The sequence below is a fragment of the Narcine bancroftii genome, chromosome 13 (assembly GCF_036971445.1).
Source record: "Narcine bancroftii isolate sNarBan1 chromosome 13, sNarBan1.hap1, whole genome shotgun sequence".
NCBI lineage: Eukaryota > Metazoa > Chordata > Chondrichthyes > Torpediniformes > Narcinidae > Narcine > Narcine bancroftii.
The window spans coordinates 42,301,223-42,325,967 of record NC_091481.1 but is presented as its reverse complement, the minus strand read 5'-3'; the positions used below and the strand labels follow the sequence as shown (position 1 = coordinate 42,325,967).

The 24,745-nt window shown below is 47.5% G+C and overlaps 1 protein-coding gene across 1 annotated transcript in view; it reads left to right on the top strand.

Annotated features, from left to right (window-relative positions):
- The window catches only part of aldh1l2 (aldehyde dehydrogenase 1 family, member L2), a 94,018-nt gene that overhangs the window by 52,361 nt on the left and 16,912 nt on the right, over positions 1-24,745 (top strand). The window contains exons 11-17 of the mRNA XM_069909979.1: positions 10,408-10,527; positions 12,505-12,632; positions 15,170-15,320; positions 15,623-15,693; positions 15,780-15,885; positions 16,298-16,385; positions 22,551-22,644. Of these exons, the coding sequence (XP_069766080.1) occupies positions 10,408-10,527; positions 12,505-12,632; positions 15,170-15,320; positions 15,623-15,693; positions 15,780-15,885; positions 16,298-16,385; positions 22,551-22,644 (758 nt within the window). The remainder of the gene's footprint in view (positions 1-10,407; positions 10,528-12,504; positions 12,633-15,169; positions 15,321-15,622; positions 15,694-15,779; positions 15,886-16,297; positions 16,386-22,550; positions 22,645-24,745) is intronic.

Below are 24,745 nucleotides of genomic sequence, written 5' to 3'. Positions count from 1 at the left end.
GTTTCAAGGCTGGGACTATTAGGAATAAGGGGGATGAACTTAGAGCATGGATCAGTACGTGAAACTGCGGCCATTACAGAGACTTACTGGAGGAAGGGCAGGATTGGCTGATGCAGGCACCTGGGTTTATGTGTTTTAAAAGGAATAGAATTGGAGGTAAATGTGGGGGGGAGGGGTAGCATTACTGGTCAGGGATAGTATCTTTGGCTTGGCTTCGCGGACAAAGATTTATGGAGGGGGTAAATGTCCACGACAGCTGCAGGCTCGTTTGTGGCTGACAAGTCCGATGCGGGACAGGCAGACACGGTTGCAGGGGAAAATTGGTTGGTTGGGGTTGGGTGTTGGGTTTTTCCTCCTTTGCCTTTTGTCAGTGAGGTGGGCTCTGCGGTCTTCTTCAAAGGAGGTTGCTGCCCGCCAAACTGTGAGGCGCCAAGATGCACGGTTTGAGGCGATATCAGCCTACTGGCGGTGGTCAATGTGGCAGGCACCAAGAGATTTCTTTAGGCAGTCCTTGTACCTCTTCTTTGGTGCACCTCTGTCACGGTGGCCAGTGGAGAGCTCGCCATATAACACGATCTTGGGAAGGCGATGGTCCTCTATTCTGGAGACGTGACCCACCCAGCGCAGCTGGATCTTCAGCAGCGTGGACTCGATGCTGTCGACCTCTGCCATCTCGAGTACTTCGACGTTAGGGATGAAAGCGCTCCAGTGAATGTTGAGGATGGAGTGGAGACAACGCTGGTGGAAGCGTTCTAGGAGCCGTAGGTGATGCCGGTAGAGGACCCATGATTCGGAGCCGAACAGGAGTGTGGGTATGACAACGGCTCTGTATACGCTTATCTTTGTGAGGTTTTTCAGTTGGTTGTTTTTCCAGACTCTTTTGTGTAGTCTTCCAAAGGTGCTATTTGCCTTGGCGAGTCTGTTGTCTATCTCGTTGTCGAACCTTGCATCTGATGAAATGGTGCAGCCGAGATAGGTCAACTGGTTGACCGTTTTGAGTTTTGTGTGCCCGATGGAGATGTGGGGGGGCTGGTAGTCATGGTGGGGAGCTGGCTGATGGAGGACCTCAGTTTTCTTCAGGCTGACTTCCAGGCCAAACATTTTGGCAGTTTCCGCAAAACAGGACGTCAAGCGCTGAAGAGCTATATAACAGCTATAGAAAGGGACGACACTGTAGAAGGAGTGTCCACCAGGTTGGTGTGGGTGCAAGTCAGAAATAAGAAGGGACCTATTACTGTGCTGGGAGTCATCTATATGCCCCCAAATAGCCCTCGGAACACTGAGGAACTAATAAGCAGGCTGATTTTGGAAAGGTGAGGGAAATATAGGGCTGTACTTATGGATGATTTCAACTTTCCTAATATTGACTGGAAGAGGGATAGAATGGGTTGAATATGTCAGGTGTGTCCAAGGAGGATTCCTGACACAGTATGTGGACCAGCCGACTAGAGGTGAGGCCTCACTGGATCTGGTTCTAGGGAATGAACCTGGTCAGGGGCGGACCTCTCGGTGGGGGAGCATTTTGGAGAGAGTGACCACAACTCCCTTAGCTTCAATCTAGCTGTAGAAAAGGATAAAAACAGCCAAACTGGGAATGTGCTCAACTGGGGAAGGGCTAATTATGAAGGGATGAGGCAGGAACAAGGGATAATAAATTGGAAATAGATGTTTAAGGGTGAAAGCACATATGTCCATATTCACATGTATATTAATGTCCAAGTACATTATTACATATTTAACATCTCTCCAAGTAGCCTCATCCTCATTCATAGAAGAAACATGGAGGAAGTTTAGGGACAGATTATGCAGGGTTCAGGATAGGTTTGTCCAAATGGGACAAGGAAAAGATGGTAGGAGAAGGGAACCGTGGCTGACAAAATAGGTCAGGCAACAAGAGGAAGAAGGAAACATACATTAAATATAGGAAGCAGGAAATAGGAAGGGCTTGGAGAAGTATATGGTAGCTAGGAAGGAGCTTAAGAAAGGTCATAGGGGAGCGCAGGGGAGGGGGGGATGAGAAGGCCTTGGCATGTAGGATTAAGAAGGGCCCCAAGGCGTTCTATGCGTATGTGAAGAGCAGAAAGATGGTGAGGATGAAGGTGGGGCTGCTAAAGGATAAGGGAGGCAACATGTGCTGGAGGCAGAGGTTGGGGGAGTCCTAAATGAATACTTTGCCCTAGTATTCACAAGGGGAAAGGACCTTGATCACGGTGAGGTTGAAATTGAACAGGTCTGTGTGCTAGACAATGTGGAGATTAAGGAATTGTTGGATCTTCTTAAAAACATCGATTGCTAAGTCCCTGGGACAGGATGCGATATACCCCAGGCTGCTGTGGGAAGTGAGGGAACAGATAGCTGGGGCATTAGATATGATCTTTGAATCCTCCTTGGCTGCAGGGGAAGTGCCAGAGGATTGGAGAATGGCAAATGTAGTCCCCTTGTTTAAAAAGATAATAGGGAGAATCCTGGGAATTGTAGTGAGTCTCACGTCAGTGGTGTGGAAACTAATGGAGAGGATTCTTAGGAGAGGATCTATGAGCATTTGGAGAAGTACTCGAGAATAGTCAGCATGGCTGTAGAAAGAGACTATTCATTCTACTCAAAGGTACATGACTCATGTACAAGGATTGATTTGTTTTTAATGTCAGCACAGTTAAAAAGTAGAGTGGTAAAAATGGAAAATTTAGTGGGACTTCTATCAGATCATTCACCATTAACTTTAACTATTATGATAATGGAAAATAGGAAAGCTTGTATAGATGGCATCTGAATACCACACTGTTGAAAGGGAAGGACTTTTATGAGTTTATTAAGATCCAGATAGAACTATTCTGTGAAACTAATCCTTCATCTACTGAAGGATTTCACCCTTTTAATTAATACAGAGACATGGACCAGACTTGTATCATTCCATAGGCTTTTATTAACAGAAGAAGCCACCTCTACTGACCAGTGGGATAAGTTGCACCATCTGTTATACCAGTAGGGTTGGGCCAATCTACAGTCATAACCAATAGCAAGCAGTCAGCATAATACCAATTTAACCAATTTTAAGTAATAGCAAAAAAATCTAAGGGATAAAACTCTACAGAAGAAAAGAGAAAATCAGTAGTCAAAAAAAGCTGTGAGAAATGCTGCAATTAAAATTTAAGTAAGCCGTTGGGGTGGCCTTGAAACTCTCTGAGACCGACACAGAATAATTGGTGAGGGCTCCTGTAAGCTAACAGGAGAAGCCTCCTTCTCAGGAGATAAGAATGATTAGTCACAGGTGTTGTTTGGGGTAAGTCTCTATGTGTTACAGACTGGATTTCAGGGACAGATACACACTGTTCTAATACACGCTGTTCAGATATGTGCTGTTCAGATACACGCTGTTCTATACACTGTTCAGATACATGCTGTTCAGATACACACTGTTCTGATACACGCTGTTCAGATACATGCTGATCAGATACACACTGTTCTGATACACGCTGTTCATATACATGCTGTTCAGATACACACTGTTCTGATACACGCTGTTCAGATACACACTGTTCTATACACACTGTTCTGATACACGCTGTTCAGATATATGCTGTTCACATACACGCTGTTCTGATACACCTGTCTGATACACGCTGTTTTGATACACGCTGTTCAGATACACGCTGATCAGATATATACTGTTCAGATACACGCTGTTCAGATATATGCTGTTCACATACACGCTGTTCTGATACACCTGTCTGATACACGCTGTTTTGATACACGCTGTTCAGATACACGCTGATCAGATATATGCTGTTCAGATACACGCTGTTCTGATACACCTGTCTGATACACGCTGTTTTGATACACGCTGTTCAGATACACGCTGTTCTGATATATGCTGTTCAGATACATGCTGTTCAGTTCAGATACACACTGTTCAGATACAAACTGTTCAGATACATGCTATTCTGATACACACTGTTCAGATACATATTCTGAAGGCAAAGGAAAATAAGTAAGAGCAGGAAAATGGTTAGAAGCTCTAGGCAGAACCTCTGACGAAGCAAGATCCCTAAGGGAAACAATGTCCTGTCTCCCATCAGGGAAAGCAATTTGAGCATATTGCGGGTTAGCATGAATCAGACGTACACGCTCGACTAGAGGGTCCACCTTGCTCTGTCTATCATGCTTTCTCAGTAAAACTTCTCCAGGTCTAGAAAGGTCGATCCAGTCTTCGACTTTCTGGAAAAAGAAAACAAACGCTGACAAGGCGTTTCATTAGTTGATGTGCAAAGTAAAGTACAGATAGAGTTCAAAGCTTCAGGTAACACTTCTTGCCAGTGACTGGCGGGGAGACTTTTAGATTTGAGTGCCATAGTGACGGCTTTCCAGATTGTGCCATTGCTGAGTTCAACTTGCCCATTTCCCCGAGGATTGTAACTGGTCATATGACTTGTGGTAATACCTCTGTCAAGAAGAAATTGCCAAAGCTCTGAGCTCATAAAGGCTGAACCTCTGTCATGATGAATGAAATTCAGGTAATCAAAAATGCTAAAAATGGAATCAAGACATTTAATTACCGAAGCAGCAGAAACCAATGCAAGAAATAGCAAAAGGGAAACGAGAGAATTCATCAATAACACTAAGAAAATAAATGTTTTTATTATTTGAAGGCAGTGGCCCTTTAAAATCTACGCTGAGACATTCAAAGGGTCTAGAAGCTTTGATCAATGAGGTAGGGGAGGGTATGTAAAAACGAGGTTGGCATTCGGCACAGATAGGTCATTGAGCAGTTAAGGTTCTCACATTCTCCACAGTATAGGGGAGATTGAGATTTTTCACATAGTGATAAAGTCTGGTGATCCCTGGGTGGCACAGTTCTTCATGGAGAATCTTTAATCAGTCTAACTGCAGACTTGCACAAGAAGCGTGAGAGAGAGCATCCGGGAGAATCATTGAATTTTCCTGGATGATAGATTATGTCATAGTCATAAGTGGAAAGCTCGATGCGCCATCGCATAATCTTATCGTTTTTAATCTTGCTTTTCAATTTAGTGTTGAAGGCAACAGATTTCTGATCAATTAGCAAGGTGAACTTGCTGCCAGCTAAAAAATGCCTCCAGTAGCAGATAACTTCTATAATCGCTTGTGCTTCCTTTTCAACGGATGAGTGTTTCAATTCTGGTCCACGCAGTGTGAGGGAAAAGAAAGCTACAGGTCTGCTAGCTTGATTTAATGTGGCAGCTAGAGCAAAATCAGATGCATCCGATTCCACTTGAAAAGGTAAATCTTCAATTACAGACATGGAGGCCTTAGCTATATCTTGCTTAATGTTTTTAAAAGCTCGGAGAGCCTCATCACTCAGAGAAAAATGGGTGGTTTTAAAAAGTGATCGTGCTTTGACAGCATAATGTGGTACCCACTGAGTATAATAGGAGAATGTTTGAGGGCCTTTTGCATTGTTGGAGGGGGCAGCTCCATGAGTGGTCGCATTCTCTCAGGGTCGGGACAAATTTCTCCCTGATTTACTACGTAGCCTAATATTGGCAGTTTCTTTGTGCGGTACACACACTTGTCATTATTTAGAGTTAATCGCAAGGATTTGGCTACTTGTATGAACTGTTGCAAATTTCCATCATGATCATTCGTGTCATTAGCTGTGTTTATACTAAGGACACCTCGCATCACCTCGGATCACCGCGATTTTTTGTCGCTCGCTTCACCGTGCATCTTTGGACTACCTGAACTGTTTCTACCGAGAGATGAATACGCGGTGATGCGGGGCGATGCGAGGTGATGCGAGGAATGCGAGGTGGTGCAGGGTGATGCGAGGTGATCAGGAAGTCCGATGAGCAATTGAAAACCGTGGGTGAAAAATCACGACTTCCGGTGAGTCACCCGCGGTGTTTCCACTGCGAGGTTGTCCTTCGCATCACCTTGCATCGACCACTTCAAAAGTAGGATGCCGGAGCACCTCGAATCACCACACATCGGCCACAGCCGGATGTGTTTCCAGTGCGACCAAATTCGAGGTGTCACCGTGCTTCACCTCGCATCACCGCGCTTTTCCTGGCTCACTAGAAACACCCCCTTTGCCACAGATGGTAACATTGTCCAAATAAGGAAAAGTGGCCTCCACCTTATAGGTGTCCACTAACTTATCCATTTCTCTTTGAAAAACTGATACTCCGTTAATGACGCCAAAATGAATACTCTTAAACTGGAAGAGTTTGCCATCTGCCTCAAAAGCAGTAAACTTCCTTTCATCCTTATGGATGGGAACCTGCTGGTAAGCTGATTTCAGATCAATAGTAGAGTATATCTCGTATTGAGCAATTCGAGTGACCATGTCTGAAATGCAGACAGTGGGTATCAGTCTCGTTGAGTGTATCTGTTTATGGTTTGGCTGGGGGTATGCGTCTAGTTGAGTGTATCTGTTTATGGTTTGGCTGTCTTCTCCTTCTTTGGCTTGGCTTCGCGGACGAAGATTTATGGAGGGGGTAAAAAGTCCACGTCAGCTGCAGGCTCGTTTGTGGCTGACAAGTCTGATGCGGGACAGGCAGACACGGTTGCAGCGGTTGCAGGGGAAAATTGGTTGGTTGGGGTTGGGTGTTGGGTTTTTCCTCCTTTGCCTTTTGTCAGTGAGGTGGGCTCTGCGGTCTTCTTCAAAGGAGGTTGCTGCCCGCCAAACTGTGAGGCGCCAAGATGCACGGTTTGAGGCGTTATCAGCCCACTGGCGGTGGTCAATGTGGCAGGCACCAAGAGATTTCTTTAGGCAGTCCTTGTACCTTTTCTTTGGTGCACTTCTGTCACGGTGGCCAGTGGAGAGCTCGCCATATAACACGGTCTTGGGAAGGCGATGGTCCTCCATTCTGGAGACGTGACCCATCCAGCGCAGCTGGATCTTCAGCAGCGTGGACTCGATGCTGTCGACCTCTGCCATCTCGAGCACCTCGACACTAGGGATGAAAGCGCTCCAATGGATGTTGAGGATGGAGCGGAGACAACGCTGGTGGAAGCGTTCTAGGAGCCGTAGGTGGTGCCGGTAGAGGACCCATGATTCGGAGCCGAACAGGAGTGTGGGTATGACAACGGCTCTGTATACGCTTATCTTTGTGAGGTTTTTCAGTTGGTTGTTTTTCCAGACTCTTTTGTGTAGTCTTCCAAAGGCGCTATTTGCCTTGGCGAGTCTGTTGTCTATCTCATTGTCGATCCTTGCATCTGATGAAATGGTGCAGCCGAGATAGGTAAACTGGTTGACCGTTTTGAGTTTTGTGTGCCCGATGGAGATGTGGGGGCGCTGGTAGTCATGGTGGGGAGCTGGCTGATGGAGGACCTCAGTTTTCTTCAGGCTGACTTCCAGGCCAAACATTTTGGCAGTTTCCGCAAAGCAGGACGTCAAGCGCTGAAGAGCTGGCTCTGAATGGGCAACTAAAGCGGCATCGTCGCTTTGGCTGTAATCCACGACCATTGTAGGTTTCACGCCATTTCTAACCACTACTACTTGAGCGCGCCGAGGACTCGTCTGCTCTCGATGACATTCTCCTTTAACAAGTTCTTAACCTCGTCTTTAGTGGCTACTGTAGTGTAGTGTACTGTAGTGCCTACTTTTTGTAGCTATAGGTTTACAATCCGAGGTCAAATTATTGAAGAGACTAAGGGGTTTAATTTTTAGTGATGACAAACCGCAAAACTTCTTTGACGAGACAGTGATCGATGGCAAGGGGCCGTTTGAATGCCAATATGATACTTTTCATTTGGCATTGAAAGTCTAGACCCAGAAGCATAGGAGCACATAGCCAGGGAGTACAGAAATCTTGAAATCAGAATACTCATTGTCATGTATTTTTTAATTAATTCTGCAATAACTTGTCATATCTTGTTCTAGTCCTGAGCAAGCCATCGTGTTCGTGCGTTTAGCTGGGTATAACGCCAGATTTAATGGTTTAGTGGTCAAGGGGTAAATGTAATTGTCTGTACTGCCCGAGTCAAATAAACAGTTAATAGGCTGTCCATTTACCTCCACTTTCATCGTGGAAGGCTGCAGGTCATTGGATTTATCTTGATTTACCTTCATAGAAGCTAGGATTGGATCCCCTTGTGGCATTGGCATAGAGGGCCTTACCTCGTCGCTGGTTGATTCGCTGGATGATTCAGGAGAAGTCGACGAAGCCGAAGTTGGACTAGACGAGTCATTGATTCTCCAGCCCAGCATCATGGCGTTAATACGGCGACTTTGCTTAGTATCAACGCTTGGGTGCTTCTTTTCTTTCTTCTTCTTTTGCTTGCTGTGAGTGCCAGATGTCATCTTTCTACCTCGGCATGGTCTTGCCCAATGGCCCTTCCCGCAGGCATCTTGGCGTGCATGGCACTGGTTGCGGGCATGTAGTGCCAGGCCGCAGAAATAACACTTCGGGGACTGGCTTTGGCGTCGCGGTTTTGTGGTACTCAGTAGCGAATCTTCACTATGGGTCGATTTGAGGGGCGCCACTTTGGCACCTCTTTCTTGCTCGAATGGTTTCGCCCCTTGTAACGCAGTTAGGAGCATCTTCACTTGTGGCAGAGCCGCGTTAAAAGTCAAGCCCGGAGTCTCCAGTAGAAGCTGTCTAACGTATCCGGAGTCCAGACTGTTTACAATTGCGTCTAAAATCAGGGACTCACGGTGGGCTTCAGCCATGATGGTGACGCATGCACAATCCCTGGATAACCCTTTCAGGGCGAGCGCGAAAGCATCTACGCTCTCTCCTGCTTGTTGCTTCCGAATGTGAAGCTGGTTCTTGCATACAGGGTGTTCTGAGGCCTATCATAGTAGACTTTAAGGAGATTCACTGCGTTCTGATAGCCAGCCACCTCTCTGACCACCGAGTAGGGGACGTCTCCGAGGAGAGCCACGGAATGGTCCATTTTCTCGGCACCTTGCACGACATTGTTCTTTCGCATGTACGCTTCAAAACATTGGAGCCAGTGGTGGAACTTTTCTCCAGCTCGGGTGGCATCTTGATCTATCTCGAGTTTTCCAGATTTCAGGGAAGTATCCATAATTTTTCTTCTGTTAATAAAATTGATATACCATAAGCAAGGACCAGACTTGTATCATACTATAGGCTTTTATTAACAGAAGAAGCCATCTCTACTGACCAGTGGGATAAGTTCTACCATCTGTTATACCAGTAGGGTGGAGCCAATCTACAGTCGTAACCAATAGCAAGTAGTCGGCATAATACATTACATCACTACACAGGGATAAGCTTTTTTTAAAGTTTAAAATTTAAATATAAAAACTGGAAAATGCTTGAAAGGCTAAGTCAGTCACTCGATCTAAATCCAATGGAGCATGCTTTCATATGCTGAAGAGAAAACTTAAGGGGACAAGCCCCTGAAACAAGCAGGAGCTGAAGGTGGCTGCAGTGGAGGCCTGGAGAAGATACTCCACACCTGGTGATATCAATGCATCACAGACTTCAGGCAGTCAATGCATGCAAGGGGTATGTAACCAAGTAGTAAACATAACATCTCTAACATACATACCATTGCTATGTCCCAAATATTTTGGTGCCCTGAAATGAGGGGACTATGTATAAAAAAAGTGCTGTGATTTCTACATGGTCAAACCAAAATGTATACAGTACAAATAATGTTTTCATAAAATCTGGAATGTGCACTTTAATCACGTGAATTGTTAGATTGCAATTTTAAAACTGTGGAGCACAGGAAAAAGTAAAGGAAAAATCTGTCTTTGTCTCAAACATTATGGATGGCCCTGAACTTATAACATCTCCCCCTAAACTTTCCTCCACTCAACTCTGGTATTTGCAGTTGTGGCACCCAGGAGAAAGGTGCTGGCTGTCCACCCTGTCTAAGCCCTTCTTCATCTTACACACCTCAATTAAGCCTCCTCTCAGCCTTTGTCGCTCCAGAGAAAAGCCTGAGCTTTAACAACCTTATCTCATGAGACTTGTTCCCCAATCCAGGCAAAATCCTGGTGAATCTGCTCTGAACCCTGGTACAGAGGTGGTAATTTTAAGGGGAGAGTGTGTTCGGAGGTACTAGGGTGGTAATTGTAAGGGGAGAGTGTGTTCGGTGGTACTGGGGGTGATAATTTTAAGGGGAGAGTGTGTTCGGAGGTACTAGGGTGGTAATTGTAAGGGGAGAGTGTGTTCGGTGGTACCGGGCTGGATCTTTTAAGGTGAGAGTGTGTTCGGTGGTACCGGGGTGGTAATTGTAAGGGGAGAGTGTGTTTGGTGGTACTGGGGGTGGTAATTTTAAGAGAGTGTGTTCAGTGGTATCAGGCTGGATCTTTTAAGGGGAGAGTGTGTTTGGTGGCACTGGGCTGGATCTTTTAAGGGAAGAGTGTGTTCGGAGGTACCGGGCTGGATATTTTGTGTTCGGTGGTACCGGGGGTGGTAATTTGAGATGTTTGGTTCTAATCGGAAGGTTACTATGGATGTAAATGACATGACTGTGAAAATGCCACACCAGTGCTTTATTGACGGCAGGTTCACGAATGCAGAGGATGGGAAGACTTACAACAGCATCAACCCCACCGATGGATCGGTGAGTCACCAATTTTCCAGTGAACATGTAGATGGCTAGGTTAGCCACTACCTTAGGCTTAGGTGTTTGGTGGCAGGTTTTGTGGGTTTGATCACACTGTGCCCTTCCCCTCCTCCACCAGTCATTCTCAGAACACATGTTGCTTCGCTCACCTAGGTTTTAAACATATGCAGGGTCACCGAGTTCCAGGTGCAGGATGTTAAAATGCAAATCCATCCCACCTTGCTGTAATACTTCCTCCTGTCCTGCAGCATCCTATTCACAGTGTTGTCTTCATCAGTTTACAACTGCAACAGTTATTCTCCTCCAACCTGACGTGAGATCCTGTCCCTGCTCCTATCAGAGGGACCTTTCAATTCTGTGCCCAGATGTGCGGGAGAATTTCCACAGGTCCCGCAGGAAGGAAAGGGATTCAGACCTGGGCCATTGGTCAAGGTATAAACGAAAACAGCCAGGCACCTGCATAAAAAAGTGGGGAGAGGAGGGAGGAGGGACCACAGGCTGATAGATGGGCACATGGGAAGGGCCAGGAGGGGCCACAGGCTGACAGATGGGCACATGGGAAGGGGTAGGAGGGGCCACAGGCTGACAGAAGGGCACATGGGAAGGGGTAGGAGGGGCCACAGGCTGACAGATGGGTACAGGTGGGAGGGGCCATAGGCTGACAGATGGGCACAGGCAAGAGGGGCCACAGGCTGACAGATGGGCTCATGGGAAGGGCCAGGAGGGGCCACAGACTGACAGATAGGCACATGGGAAGGGGTAGGAGGGGCCACAGGCTGACAGAAGGGCACATGGGAAGGGGTAGGAGGGGCCACAGGCTGACAGAAGGGCACATGGGAAGGAGAAGGAGGGGCCACAGGCTGACAGATGGGCACAGGTGGGAGGGGCCACAGGCTGACAGATGGGCACAGGCAGGAGGGGCCACAGGCTGACAGATGGGCACAGGTAGGATGGTAGAAGAGAAAAAAGTTGAGAAGTGATGAGGAGAGCGGGGAGCTTTCTTATAGGAGCAAGAAGGAACGAGGGTGGGGAACTGGAGGAGAAGGCAAGAGATACTTGGGGAGAGGGTGAACAGGATTGGAGGTCTGTTTGGAGACTACCTGAAGTTTGATTCCCAACTCCACCCTGCCCGTTGTATCCCCTACCCCACATCTACACTCTGCATTATCAGAGTGATTCCATGTGCTCCTTCCCCTGCCATCTGGTCTCCCTTGGGTGTCTCCAACCAGATAGCATTAGGATCAGCTTCCATTAAACCCTCCTCCCCCAGTTTCTCCTGGGCTACACCCCCTTCCTTCTCCTATCAGAGAGGTACCCCTCCCCCCTCACCTCCTCTTCTACCCTCCCACCTGTATCCACCTGAGCTCCTCCCTTTCTCTCATTCAGGTTCCTGGTTATTTTTGCATATACCCAATGAAGGCCGCAGGCCTGAAACGTTGGTTACCCTTTACTTCCTGTCGATGCTGCATATCCTGCTGAGTTGCTCCAGCACGTTTGTGTCTTGCAACTCAACCCCGGCATCTGAGGGCTTCATTGTTTGAGTCCCTTTAGTTCCTTGGTATTCAGTGGGCTTCCCAGATGTTGCAGGTGCCTCCCCTCCCTTCCAACCTCAGTGGCTTCACGGTCCCCTCTGCGCAGAGCATAGAGAGTGCAACTGACTGCCTTGAGACAATGAGCTAGTTCTGTTGGAATCTTCTCACTTGATGTTTCACTGTCGAGAGAGTCATCAGAACCCAGCCCAAAAAAGCTGGAACTCCAAAATGAAAGGCGGAAATTCTCCAAAGATCAGGGAGCATTTGGAGAGGGAGAAAAGCTCAGGATTTCAGATTGGTTGAAAGGTCACCTCTGCACTGGTGCTGCCTGACCTCTTGAGTGCTTTCCGTGCTCTCTGTTTTGATCTTACCGTGGTAAATAACTGATATTAAATGATAAGTAGCCCGAATGGATTGTCAAACTCCTTGTTCCGTGTATCAGGTGATCTGCCAAGTATCCTATTCATCTATTGCTGATGTTGATAAAGCTGTGGCTGCAGCAAAGGATGCGTTTGAGAATGGACAATGGGGCAAAATGAACGCACGAGACCGAGGGAGGTTGTTGTATCAGTAAGTAGGTTCTGATTCTCTTCCAGCTTGTTCGCAAAAATACCTGGGGTCAGTACCCAAATGATTGCTTGTGGCATCATTATTCATCTTGAACACTGTCGTGAGTGGGTCAGAGTAGTCCGATCCCACAAGCGCAGGTTGATCAGCAATCTTGTCCACAGCCTCATCACTAATCTGACAGACCATGAATCCTGAATGCCTAAATTCAGCTCCAAACCACCTGCACTCTCTCTGTCCCATCTGCTCCCAGGATGAGGTCTTCCATTCCAGAAAACCTGAAATGCCCTTCTTCAGAAAACATGTCAGCAGCTCAGCCCTGACCCACTTCTCCTCCACTTCTTGCATATCTGCTATGGCCCCCTCAGTCATGAGACTCAACAAGGACACAATTCTCTCCGTCCTCATCGACCAGCCCACCAGCCTACACATGCAACATATCTTCTGCAATTTCTGCCACTTGCAACATGATTCCATCACGAGGCACCTCTTCCCCTCCTCTCCCCTCTCCGCCTTCCACAGGGATAGTTCCCTTCACAGCTCCCTCGTCCACCAGTTGCATCCTTGGTACCTACCCTAGTGCTCGCAGGAAGTGTCACACTTGCTCGACACCTCCTCCCTCACCACCATTTAAGGGCCCAAGTAGTCCCTCCAAGCAAAGTAACACTTCACCTGTGAATGTGAAGGGGTCATCTACTGCATCCGGTGACCTCCACATCAGAGCCAGGATGCAGATCAGGAGACCGTTTCATTTTGCACCTTTGCTCCGTCTACTGCAACAGCAAAGGTTCACACACAATTTCATACACTGTTCCCACACGGAGATGCATGTCCATGGGCTCAAAGGTTCACACACAATTTGTACACCGTTCCCACATGGCCTCATGTACTGCTAAACTAAGGCCACCCGCAAAATGGAGGAGCAACACACCTGGTATGTGGGTGGGAAGGGAAGGTTGAGAATCACTGTTCTAGACCCAATTGTTACTGAAATATTTTGCTTGAGAAAATTTGTCATTGGCCCATTTCCTTTGGAGTTATGAAACTACACACATAATGAGTCAATTAGGTACGATTAAAATGGTGGTTTTCAATCTTTTTTCCACCCACTTACCACCTTAAGCAATTCCTTACTAATCACTGACATAGGGGAATACTTAAAGTGGTATGTGAGTGGAAAGAAAAAGGTTGAGAACCACTGATTTAGACATACAGCACAGTCCATTTCAGCCCACGAGTCCATGCTTTCGAACAGTGGGAGGAAACCAGAGCCCCTGGGGAAACACCATGCAGACACGGAGAGAACATACAAACTCCTTACAGACAGCGCGGGATTCGAACCCCCGTCCTGATCACTGGCGCTGTAACAGTGTTGCACTAACCATTCTTGGGAGTCACTATCTCAGAGGATCTTTCCTGAACATAACACACCAATGGCATCATGAAGCCTCTAATTCCTCAGGAGTTTGCAGAGGTTTGTTATGAACTCGGAAACCCTGGCAAATTTCTACAGATGTGTGATGGAAAGTGTGCTAACCGGCTGCATCACGGTCAAGTATGGGGGACATCAATACCCCTGAGCATAAGGCCCTCCAAAAGGTAGTGGACACAGCCCAGGCAAAACCCTCCCCACCATCAAGACCATCTATTGGGAGCGCTGCTTTCAGAGAGCAGCAGCAATCATTAAGGATCCCCACTATCCAGCACACGCTCTATTCTCGCGGCCGCCATCAGTCGGTGTGTCGGGTCTCGGTGCTACAAGACTCGCACCCCCAGGTTCAGGAACAGCTGCTACCCCTCCACCACCAGACTCCTCAACAACAAACTCAATCAGGGACTCATTTAAAGACCCTGACTTTATCGATTTTTCTCTCTGGATTGCCCAGTCAGTTTATTTACATTTCTTTATTTGTTTACATGTGTAGGTTGAGTATTTTTTCACTGCCAATACCTGGTAATTTTGCCTCACCCACAGAAAAAAGAATCTCAGCGTTGTATGTGATGTTTATGTATGAAACTTTTAACTTTAGTATTGGGCCTGGGCATTCTTCAACCAGTTATCGACTTCTCCAGTTTCTGTTAAACCCCTCCCTAGTCTCTCTCTTTCCCTATCCCTCTGTTCCCCACTCCCTTCGCTTTCCTCTCCCATCAGAGAACATCTTTCTCAACCCAACCTCTCAGCTCCTTTCCTTTCTCTCTCCCACTCCCCCCCCACCGTACTCTTTGCCCCTCCTCCCACCCTTATGTGTGTTCCAGTTCTCCAGCCTCTGTGTTTAACCATTTTCTTCTAATGACACCAGGTCAGGTTGTAAAACTGTTCCTTAAATTACATATTTGTGTTTTCAGTGTGTCACATTAATTTAGAAAACCTCAGGCGGATAAGCAGATTTTATTTTCCCCATTCACCTCTCACCTCTCAAATTCTGACACCTTCTGGTGGCGGAATCATTGCTACAGCCACTCGTTGCACCTTTGGGAACAGGGTGGGGCAGGAGGATCCAGCCTCTGACCATGCCCCTGTGTGATGTGTTTCCCTGCAGATTGGCAGATCTGATGGAAGAACACCAGGAGGAGCTGGCTACCATTGAGGCCATTGACTCTGGGGCTGTCTACACGCTTGCCCTGAAGACCCACGTTGGAATGTCCATCCAGACATTCCGATACTTTGCCGGATGGTGTGACAAGATTCAGGTCAGTCTCTCCAGTGCTGTCCCCTCCAAGGTTAAACCCATCCAGCGTTTTAAGGCTTGGGAAGAGGGTGGCAATGACTTGGTTTCTCCCCACATTGACTCATGCCCTGGACAGTCCTTCAGTTGGAGTCCAGGAGCAGAGGGAGATCTGGACTGATGATGACCCATCTCACTGCTCCTCACCTTCCCACTGAATCAACCTGCCGACCCCACATTTTGATTCAATTGAACGTGACTGATGAAATGATTGAAGAATGGCTCATACTGGAATCTGGAAACTGACCACATTTCCATGTTTTTTAGGGCTCAACAATCCCCATTAACCAAGCACGGCCAAATCACAATTTAACGTTCACTAAGAAAGAGCCTCTGGGGTAAGGTTGAATTTCTGCGTCCATCCTGTGACTGAGCTTTTGGTCTGCACGGTGTGTGATGGCATTTTGTTCTTCCTATGCTGCAGGGTGTGTGCAATCATAATTCCCTGGAACTACCCTCTGATGATGCTGGCATGGAAGAGTGCAGCCTGTCTTGCTGCGGGGAACACCCTGGTGCTGAAACCAGCGCAGGTAACATGCCATACCGTGCGCTGATCCACCTTCAGTCAGCAGCAGGGCCAGAGGAACGTGTGTGTGAGCCAGATCTGTGGGTGCTGACTGGCTGGTCACACATAGAGCTGGGCTGGTTGCCAAAGGGATACTTGCACCCTTCCTCCTGGCTCTGCTGTGGGACTGACAGCGATGACCTTGCTGGACTCCATCAGTACAGGCCATCCCCAGCAGAAGGGGGAGGCTGTGCCCTTCAGCGAAGGATGGGAGAACAGAATGGGTCATTTCGTCAGCCCATGTGCCATGTCCCCTATCTCTGAACTTTCATCAGTCCCTGTCCCATGGCCTGTGTCTCCATGCCCTCTCCATTCCCCTTCTGGTGTTGGTGCTCATCCATGCTCCCACTCATGTCTGCACCCTCTCTTCGCTCCAGGTCACACCTCTGACAGCGCTGAAGTTCGCTGAGCTTGCCGCTCGCGCTGGAATTCCCAGAGGAGTCATCAATATCCTGCCCGGCTCAGGTAAATCAGCCCAGCCCTGGGGAGTGGTCAGGGATGTGTGGGTGTGTTGCTAGAGGCATGGCAGAAGCGTGCAGATGTGCGCTGATAACCCGTTAGCACCCAGTGGAGGTGACTGCACCATGTGCAGCCCCCCTTCCCCACACCCCAACCTTGCTGGGAACCTCACAAGTTGGTGGCTGAGCCCTGGCAGGGTCTGTCCCATACAAGGGTGGGTGTCCCTCACAGGGCAGCCTCCATCTCTACCTTTTCCTTGCCCCTGTTGATGGTCACCTGCCAAGACAGACCATGTTGGCCCAGCCCAGTCATGCCTTTTTCCTGAGTCTGGTGCCTCTCATGGAACATAGAACATTACAGCACAGGACAGCTTGTGTTGTGCTGATCTATATACACCCATTCCCAAAACAGCAAAACCCTCCCTCTCTCAGAACACTCATCATTGCATCTATCTTAAATACCCATATTTTTCCAGCCTCCAGGCACCCACAACTCTCGGACGTTTTCCCTAAACTTCCCTCCGTTCACTTTGGTGTTTGCTGATCCTGCCCTGGGAAACAGGTGCTGGCTGTCCCCCTATCTATACCTCTCATAATCTTGTAGAATTCTATCTAGTCTCCTCTCATCCTTCTACACTCTAAGAGAAAAGTCCCAGCTCTGCTAACCTTGCCTCATAGAACTTATTTCCCAATCCAGGCAGCATCCTGGTAAATCTCCTCTGTCCTCCCTCCACAGCTTCCACTTCCTTCCTATAATGACGTGTCCCGATCTGAACACAATACTCTAAGTGTGGTCTCATCAGTTTTCTGGAGAAGCAACATTACCTCATGACTCTTGAATTCAATCCCCCATTAATGAATCCTATCAATCTGTGTGGCAACCTTGAGGGATGTATGGATTTGGATTCCAAGGTCCCTCTGTTCATCTACACTCTTAAATAACTGACCATTAACCCTGTACTCAGCCTTCTGGTTTGTCCGTCCAAAATGCATCACCTCACACTCCATCAGCCACTTTTCTAACCCAACTCTGCATCCTATCTATGTCTTGTTGTAACCTATGACAACCTTCAACACCATCCACAACACCTCCAACCTTCATATCATCCACAGAGTTACTGACTCATCCATTTACATTTTTGTCCAGGTCATTGAGAAAGATCACAAAGAGAAAGGGTCCCAGAACCTTGAAAGAGACTAGTGTAGAAATTACAGGGGCCCTGGTAGAATATTTAAAACACAGGTGAGGTGCCGGAGGATTGGTGGGTAGCTCATGATGTTCCATTGTTTAAAAAAGGCTCCAAAATTAAACCAGATAATTATAGGCCGGTGAGCCTGATGTCAGTAGTGGGTAAATTATTTTTTGGAGGGAGTTCTGAGAAATCGGATATTCAAGTATTCGGACAGCCAAGGGATAATTAAGGACAGTCAGCATTGGTTGTGTTTAATGAATCTTATAGGATTTTTCAAAAAGGTTACCAAGAAAGTAGATGAAGGAAAGGTTGTGGATGTTGTCTACATGGACTTTAGTAAAGCCTTTGACAAGGTCCCACATGGGTGGTTAATTCAGAAGGTTCAAACACTAGGTATCCATAGAGAAGAGGTAAACTAGATTGGAAATTGGCTGAATGGAAGAAGACAGAGAGTGGGGGTGGATGATGCTTCTCAGACTGGAGGCCAGTAACTAGTGGGGTGCCTCAATGGTGCTGGGACCATTGTTGTTTGTTGTCTGTATCAATGATCTGGATGATAATGTGGGAAAATAGATCAGCAAGTTGGCTGATGACACAAGGATTGAGGGCGTTGTGGACAGTGAGGAAGGCTTTCAAAAATTGCAGAGGGATCTGGAATCACTGGAAAAATGGGCCAGTGTGAGGTGTTGCATTTTGGAAGGACAAACCAAGTAAATGGTAGGGAACTAAGGAGTACAGAGGAACAGAGGGATCTGGGAATTCAGATATATTTTTCCCTGAAAGTAGCATCCCTGGAATTCTGGCCCGCTGACATTCCAGGAACACTAGCCCATGGACATTCCTGGAATTCTGGCCCGCGGACATCCAAGGAACGCTGGCTCATTTTCACAAGCTCCTCTGGCAGTTCGTCCCAGAAACATACCACCCTCTGTATGAAGAAGGTGCCTCTTGGATCCTCTTCAAATCACCCCCTTCACCTGCAAGTCAGGTTCCCGTAATTGCACAGGTTAGCAGAGGTATTGTCAGGCTCACTGGTATGGGCAACGTCACCCACTTATCAGTGCCAGTGTGAGCAGAGCAGTGAGTAAGTAAAAGCCCCTTTCACACTTGCATCCTACTAAGTTGGCCATTCAGTGTCCTGGGATAGGAATGAGGGTTTGGCTTTTCACACTTGACCACTCTTAACTGGGACACTGAATGCTTTCACACATGCAAGGACAAGGAGCCAGTTAGGACTGTTCTACCTTCTACCAGTGACATCATGAAACAGGGTGGGAAAGTTGGTAGTTCTATAACACTTACTTTTATACAGTGCGGGAAAGATTGTAGTGCTATAGCGCACAAATTATACCGTGTGGGGAAGTTGGTGGCTCTATAACGCACAATTTATACAGCGTGGGAAAGTTTGTAGATCTATCACCAACAATTTATACCGCATGGGAAAGTTTGTAGATCGATCACATGTAATTTAGACAGTGTAGGAAAGTTTGTATATCTATCACGTACAATTTATACAGTGTGGGAAAGTTTGTAGACCTATCATGAACAATTCATACAGCATGGGGAAGTTTGTAGATCTATCACTAACAATTTATATACCATGGGAAAGTTTGTAGATCGATCACATGTAATTTAGACAGCGTGGGAAAGTTTGTAGATCTATCATGAACAATTCATAGAGCGTGGGAAAGTTTGTAGATCTATCACGAACAATTTATACCGCATGGGAAAGTTTGTAGATCGATCACATGTCATTTAGACAGTGTGGGAAAGTTTGTATATCTATCACGTACAATTTACGCAGCGTGGGAAAGCTATAGCACTACAAATTTTCCCACACTGTGTAAATTGTGCACTATAGCACTACAAACATCTCCGCACTGTATAGTGTGCTCTTTCTTTGGCTTGGCTTCGCGGACGAAGATTTATGGAGGGGGTAAAAAGTCCACGTCAGCTGCAGGCTCGTTTGTGGCTGACCAGTCCGATGCGGGACAGGCAGACACGATTGCAGCGGTTGCAAGGGAAAATTGGTTGGTTGGGGTTGGGTGTTGGGTTTTTCCTCCTTTGCCTTTTGTCAGTGAGGTGGGCTCTGCGGTCTTCTTCAAAGGAGGCTGCTGCCCGCCAAACTGTGAGGCGCCAAGATGCACGGTTTGAGGCGTTATCAGCCCACTGGCGGTGGTCAATGTGGCAGGCACCAAGAGATTTCTTTAGGCAGTCCTTGTACCTTTTCTTTGGTGCACCTCTGTCACGGTGGCCAGTGGAGAGCTCGCCATATAATACGATCTTGGGAAGGCGATGGTCCTCCATTCTGGAGACGTGACCCATCCAGCGCAGCTGGATCTTCAGCAGCGTGGACTCGATGCTGTCGACCTCTGCCATCTCGAGTACCTCGACGTTAGGGGTGTGAGCGCTCCAATGGATGTTGAGGATGGAGCGGAGACAACGCTGGTGGAAGCGTTCTAGGAGCCGTAGGTGGTGCCGGTAGAGGACCCATGATTCGGAGCCGAACAGGAGTGTGGGTATGACAACGGCTCTGTATACGCTTATCTTTGTGAGGTTTTTCAGTTGGTTGTTTTTCCAGACTCTTTTGTGTAGTCTTCCAAAGGCGCTATTTGCCTTGGCGAGTCTGTTGTCTATCTCATTGTCGATCCTTGCATCTGATGAAATGGTGCAGCCGAGATAGGTAAACTGGTTGACCGTTTTGAGTTTTGTGTGCCCGATGGAGATGTGGGGGGGCTGGTAGTCATGGTGGGGAGCTGGCTGATGGAGGACCTCAGTTTTCTTCAGGCTGACTTCCAGGCCAAACATTTTGGCAGTTTCCGCAAAGCAGGACGTCAAGCGCTGAAGAGCTGGCTCTGAATGGGCAACTAAAGCGGCATCATCTGCAAAGAGTAGTTCACGGACAAGTTTCTCTTGTGTCTTGGTGTGAGCTTGCAGGCGCCTCAGATTGAAGAGACTGCCATCCGTGCGGTACCGGATGTAAACAGCGTCTTCATTGTTGGGGTCTTTCATGGCTTGGTTCAGCATCATGCTGAAGAAGATTGAAAAGAGGGTTGGTGCGAGAACACAGCCTTGCTTCACGCCATTGTTAATGGAGAAGGGTTCAGAGAGCTCATTGCTGTATCTGACCCGACCTTGTTGGTTTTCGTGCAGTTGGATAATCATGTTGAGGAACTTTGGGGGACATCCGATGCGCTCTAGTATTTGCCAAAGCCCTTTCCTGCTCACGGTGTCGAAGGCTTTGGTGAGGTCAACAAAGGTGATGTAGAGTCCTTTGTTTTGTTCTCTACACTTTTCTTGGAGCTGTCTGAGGGCAAAGACCATGTCAGTGGTTCCTCTGTTAGCGCGAAAGCCGCACTGTGATTCTGGGAGAATATTCTCAGCGACACTAGGTATTATTCTATTTAGTAGAATCCTAGCGAAGATTTTGCCTGCAATGGAGAGCAACGTGATTCCCCTGTAGTTTGAGCAGTCTGATTTCTCGCCTTTGTTTTTGTACAGGGTGATGATGGTGGCATCACGAAGATCCTGAGGCAGTTTACCTTGGTCCCAACAAAGCTTGAAAAACTCATGCAGTTTGGCATGCAGAGTTGTGCCGCCAGCCTTCCAGACTTCTGGGGGGATTCCATCCATACCTGCTGCTTTGCCACTTTTCAGTTGTTCGATTGCCTTATATGTCTCATCCAGGGTGGGAACCTCATCCAGCTCTAGCCTTAGGGGCTGTTGAGGGAGCTGGAGCAGGGCGGAATCTTGGACTGAGCGGTTGGTACTGAAAAGAGATTGGAAGTGTTCTGACCATCGGTTGAGGATGGAGATCTTGTCGCTGAGGAGGACTTTGCCGTCTGAGCTGCGCAGCGGGCTTTGGACTTGACTACAAACTGCCCTGCACTGCATAAATTGTGTGCTATATTACTACAATCTTCCCCGTATTGTATAAATTGTGCGCTATATTACTACAGACTTCCCTTCACTGCATAAATTGTACATTATAGCGCTACAAACATCCCTGCGCTGCATAAATTGTGCACTATAGTACTTCAAACTGCCCTGCGCTGGTTAAATTGTGCGCTATATTACTACAAACTTCCCCGCGTTGCATAACTTGTGTGCTATATTACTACAAACTTTCCCGCATTGCATAAATTGTGCGCTACTACAACCATCCCCGCACTGTATAAATTGTGCGCTCCAGCACTACAAACTTCCCCGCACTGTATAAGTTCTGTGTTATAGCACTACAAACTTCCCCACACTGCATAAATTGTGCGCTATAGCACTACAAACTTCCCCGCACTGTATAAATTGTGCGCTATAGCACTACCAACTTTCCCGCAGCAAAGTTTATATCTTCATTTCAATCTTTTCTTTATTCGCATTCCTTTCCTGGACTCACAAAAACTTGGGTAATTTCAATCCTAATGCATTTACCCATTTCACACTTGCCTGATTGCATCGCCAGTGTCTGCAGACTCCGGGGATCGTACTAGGTGTCGAGGCCGTCAATCCCCGGCATGAGATGACATCATCTGATTCTGGAGTTGAGCTGATTTTGCTTTCACACTGGCACTTTAAAGGCTGATTGACAGTTAATTTCTGGGATCACTTGATAGTGTGAAAGTGGTTAAAGATTTTCTGTGTTCGCTTTCACAGGCAGACCAGTTGTTCCCCACTGTGCATTAGGGGGCTCCTGTGTCAGAGTTCAGGGGTCGTGACACCACTGTCGAGTTGTTCAGAGGTCGTGACTCCTGTGACTGGGGTTTCAAGGGTCTTGACACACTGTTGGGGTGTTCAGGGGTCGTGACACGAGTTGGGGGTTCATGGATCATAGCACCACTGTTAGGGGTTCAGAGGTCATGACACCAGTTGGAGGTTCAGGGGTCGTGACATCAGTTTTGGGGGGTCTGGGACCAATGGACCCTGTTGATCAGGCCACTGGGGATATTTGTTGGCCATCATTCATTTGTGTTGTGTTATCACAGGAGGCCTCGTTGGACAACGGTTGTCTGAACATCCAGATGTCCGCAAACTGGGCTTCACCGGCTCCACACCCATTGGGAAACAGATCATGAAGAGGTTCGTGAGTCACTGTTGCATGAAAACCACATGCTGTCTGGGTTTTCCTTGAGCCGAAGGGGTGGATTGAGTAGCCTTGTATGTGGTAAACACACCGAAAAGCTGGAGGAACTCAGCTGGTCTTTTCAGCATCTCTAGGAGACAAAGATATATCGCCGACAATTCAAGCCTGAGCCCTTCTTCAAGGAAAAATCAGAAAAGGTGGAAGCAGGAAATCTCAGAACGTCTCAGAATTCAAACAATGGGGGAGGAATCCAGACCAACACAAGGTGTTAACTGGATGATAAGGGACCAGCTGAGAATTTATCATGTCTGTGAGAAAAGAGACAGGGAAAGGAGAGACAACGGGGGTGCAGCGGAAGAAGAAGGGAGCAATGAGGGGTGGGGGTTAATGAAAGCCAGAGAAGTCGACATTAATGTGAAATATAAAGTGTTCACAAACACTACTCTGGAGACAAAGTCTTGGAGAACAGGTTCAGCTTTATTTCGGGTCTACAGAGTCAGGAGTCCCTGGTCTGGAGACACACTGGAGGTTCAGAATCATCACTCTTTTGTAAAGTCAATCGCTCTACATCACCCCACCTTCATTTACCTTCTTCCAATCAGAATCCCAATACATTACAACATTCTCCTTTTCCCTTCCATCAATACAGGTATTGATCCTCCCTCTTCATACATCACATGTTATGTTAATTAGTTCATTCCCTCCTTAGGGGCGTCTTTTAATATTCATGTCTCTATTAAGCAAGCGCGGTACTAGCTATAGACTACCTTAGGTCACTGTACCAGCCTGAACCAGATCCTTGCATCCTTGGGGCTCCTGATAAAAAGAGGCCGACTAGCTTGTATTGTCTGTTTTCAAGCTCTCAACTACATTCTTTGCATTCCATCCCTTTTCACAGAATGGTGCAAGTTTAATCATCTTCAACCATATTTCACATTAATATCATCCAGTCGGAAGATGAGGTGTTGTCCCTCCAATTTACGGGTGGTCTCAGTCTGACAGTGCATGAGACCATGGACAGACATGCCAGCAAGGGAATGGAATTGAGAATTGAAATGGGTGGCCACTGGGAGATTCGTGCTATTGCAGGGAACAGAGCTGAGGTGCTCAACAAAGTGATTTCCCAGTCTGTGCCTAGTCTCTTTGATGCAGTGGAGACCACAACAGGAACACTGGATGCAGGAGATGACCCCTGCAGGTTCACAAGTGAAATGTTGCTTCACTTGGAAAGGCTGTTTGGGGCCCCGAATGGTGGTGAGGGAGGAGGTGTGGGCACAAATGGAGCATCTCCTGTGGTCACAGGGGTAGGTCCCAAGGGGACGATTGGTGGGGCAGGATGAGTGGACAAGGAAGTCATGGAGGGAGCAGTCCCTGTGGAAGGCAGAGAGAGGAATATATGTCTAGTGGTATGATCACGTTGTAGATGGGGGAAATGGCAGAGAAGGATGTGTTGGATACGGAGGCTGATGAGGTGGACAGGGGAATCCTGTCCTTTTTGCGTGTGGGGGCGGAGGGGGCTGGGCAGATGTGTGGGTAAAGAAGAATATGTGGGTGAGTGGTGATACACTATCGATAACTCATGATTAATAGGCTTTACTCACCATTAACGGCAGACACGTCTCACGTATTGCTAGTACGGCTCCAAGGGGGAGGGGTTTGGCTGTAACCACCTTTGTGGTCACAGGTACAGGGGCGGGCCAGCCCGTACAGTACATTCGCATGAGACAGCACTCATAGCTCCACAGTGGTTCCACCAGAGGTGGGAGAGAGAGGACATATCTGATGATCTGGCATGGAAATCCTTCCTCATCATGGTTACAGATGTGATAGAGACGGAGGAATCCTTACAGGGGACAGGGTGGGAAGAGGTGTCGACGAAGTAGCTGTGGGGGCTGGTCGGTTTGTCGAAGATGTCTGTCGCAAGTTTGTCCAGAAAGATCTGCTCAAAGAGCAGGCAAGGCCTGTGGCCCTCAGTTAAAGTGAACTTCTCCCTCATTAGGGCGGACGGGGCCTGGCCTACTAGTCCGTCCATATGCAGCAATCAGGTGGTGCGCTGGTGCTGTGAGAACCCAAAAGTGCGGTGAACAGCTCTGTAAG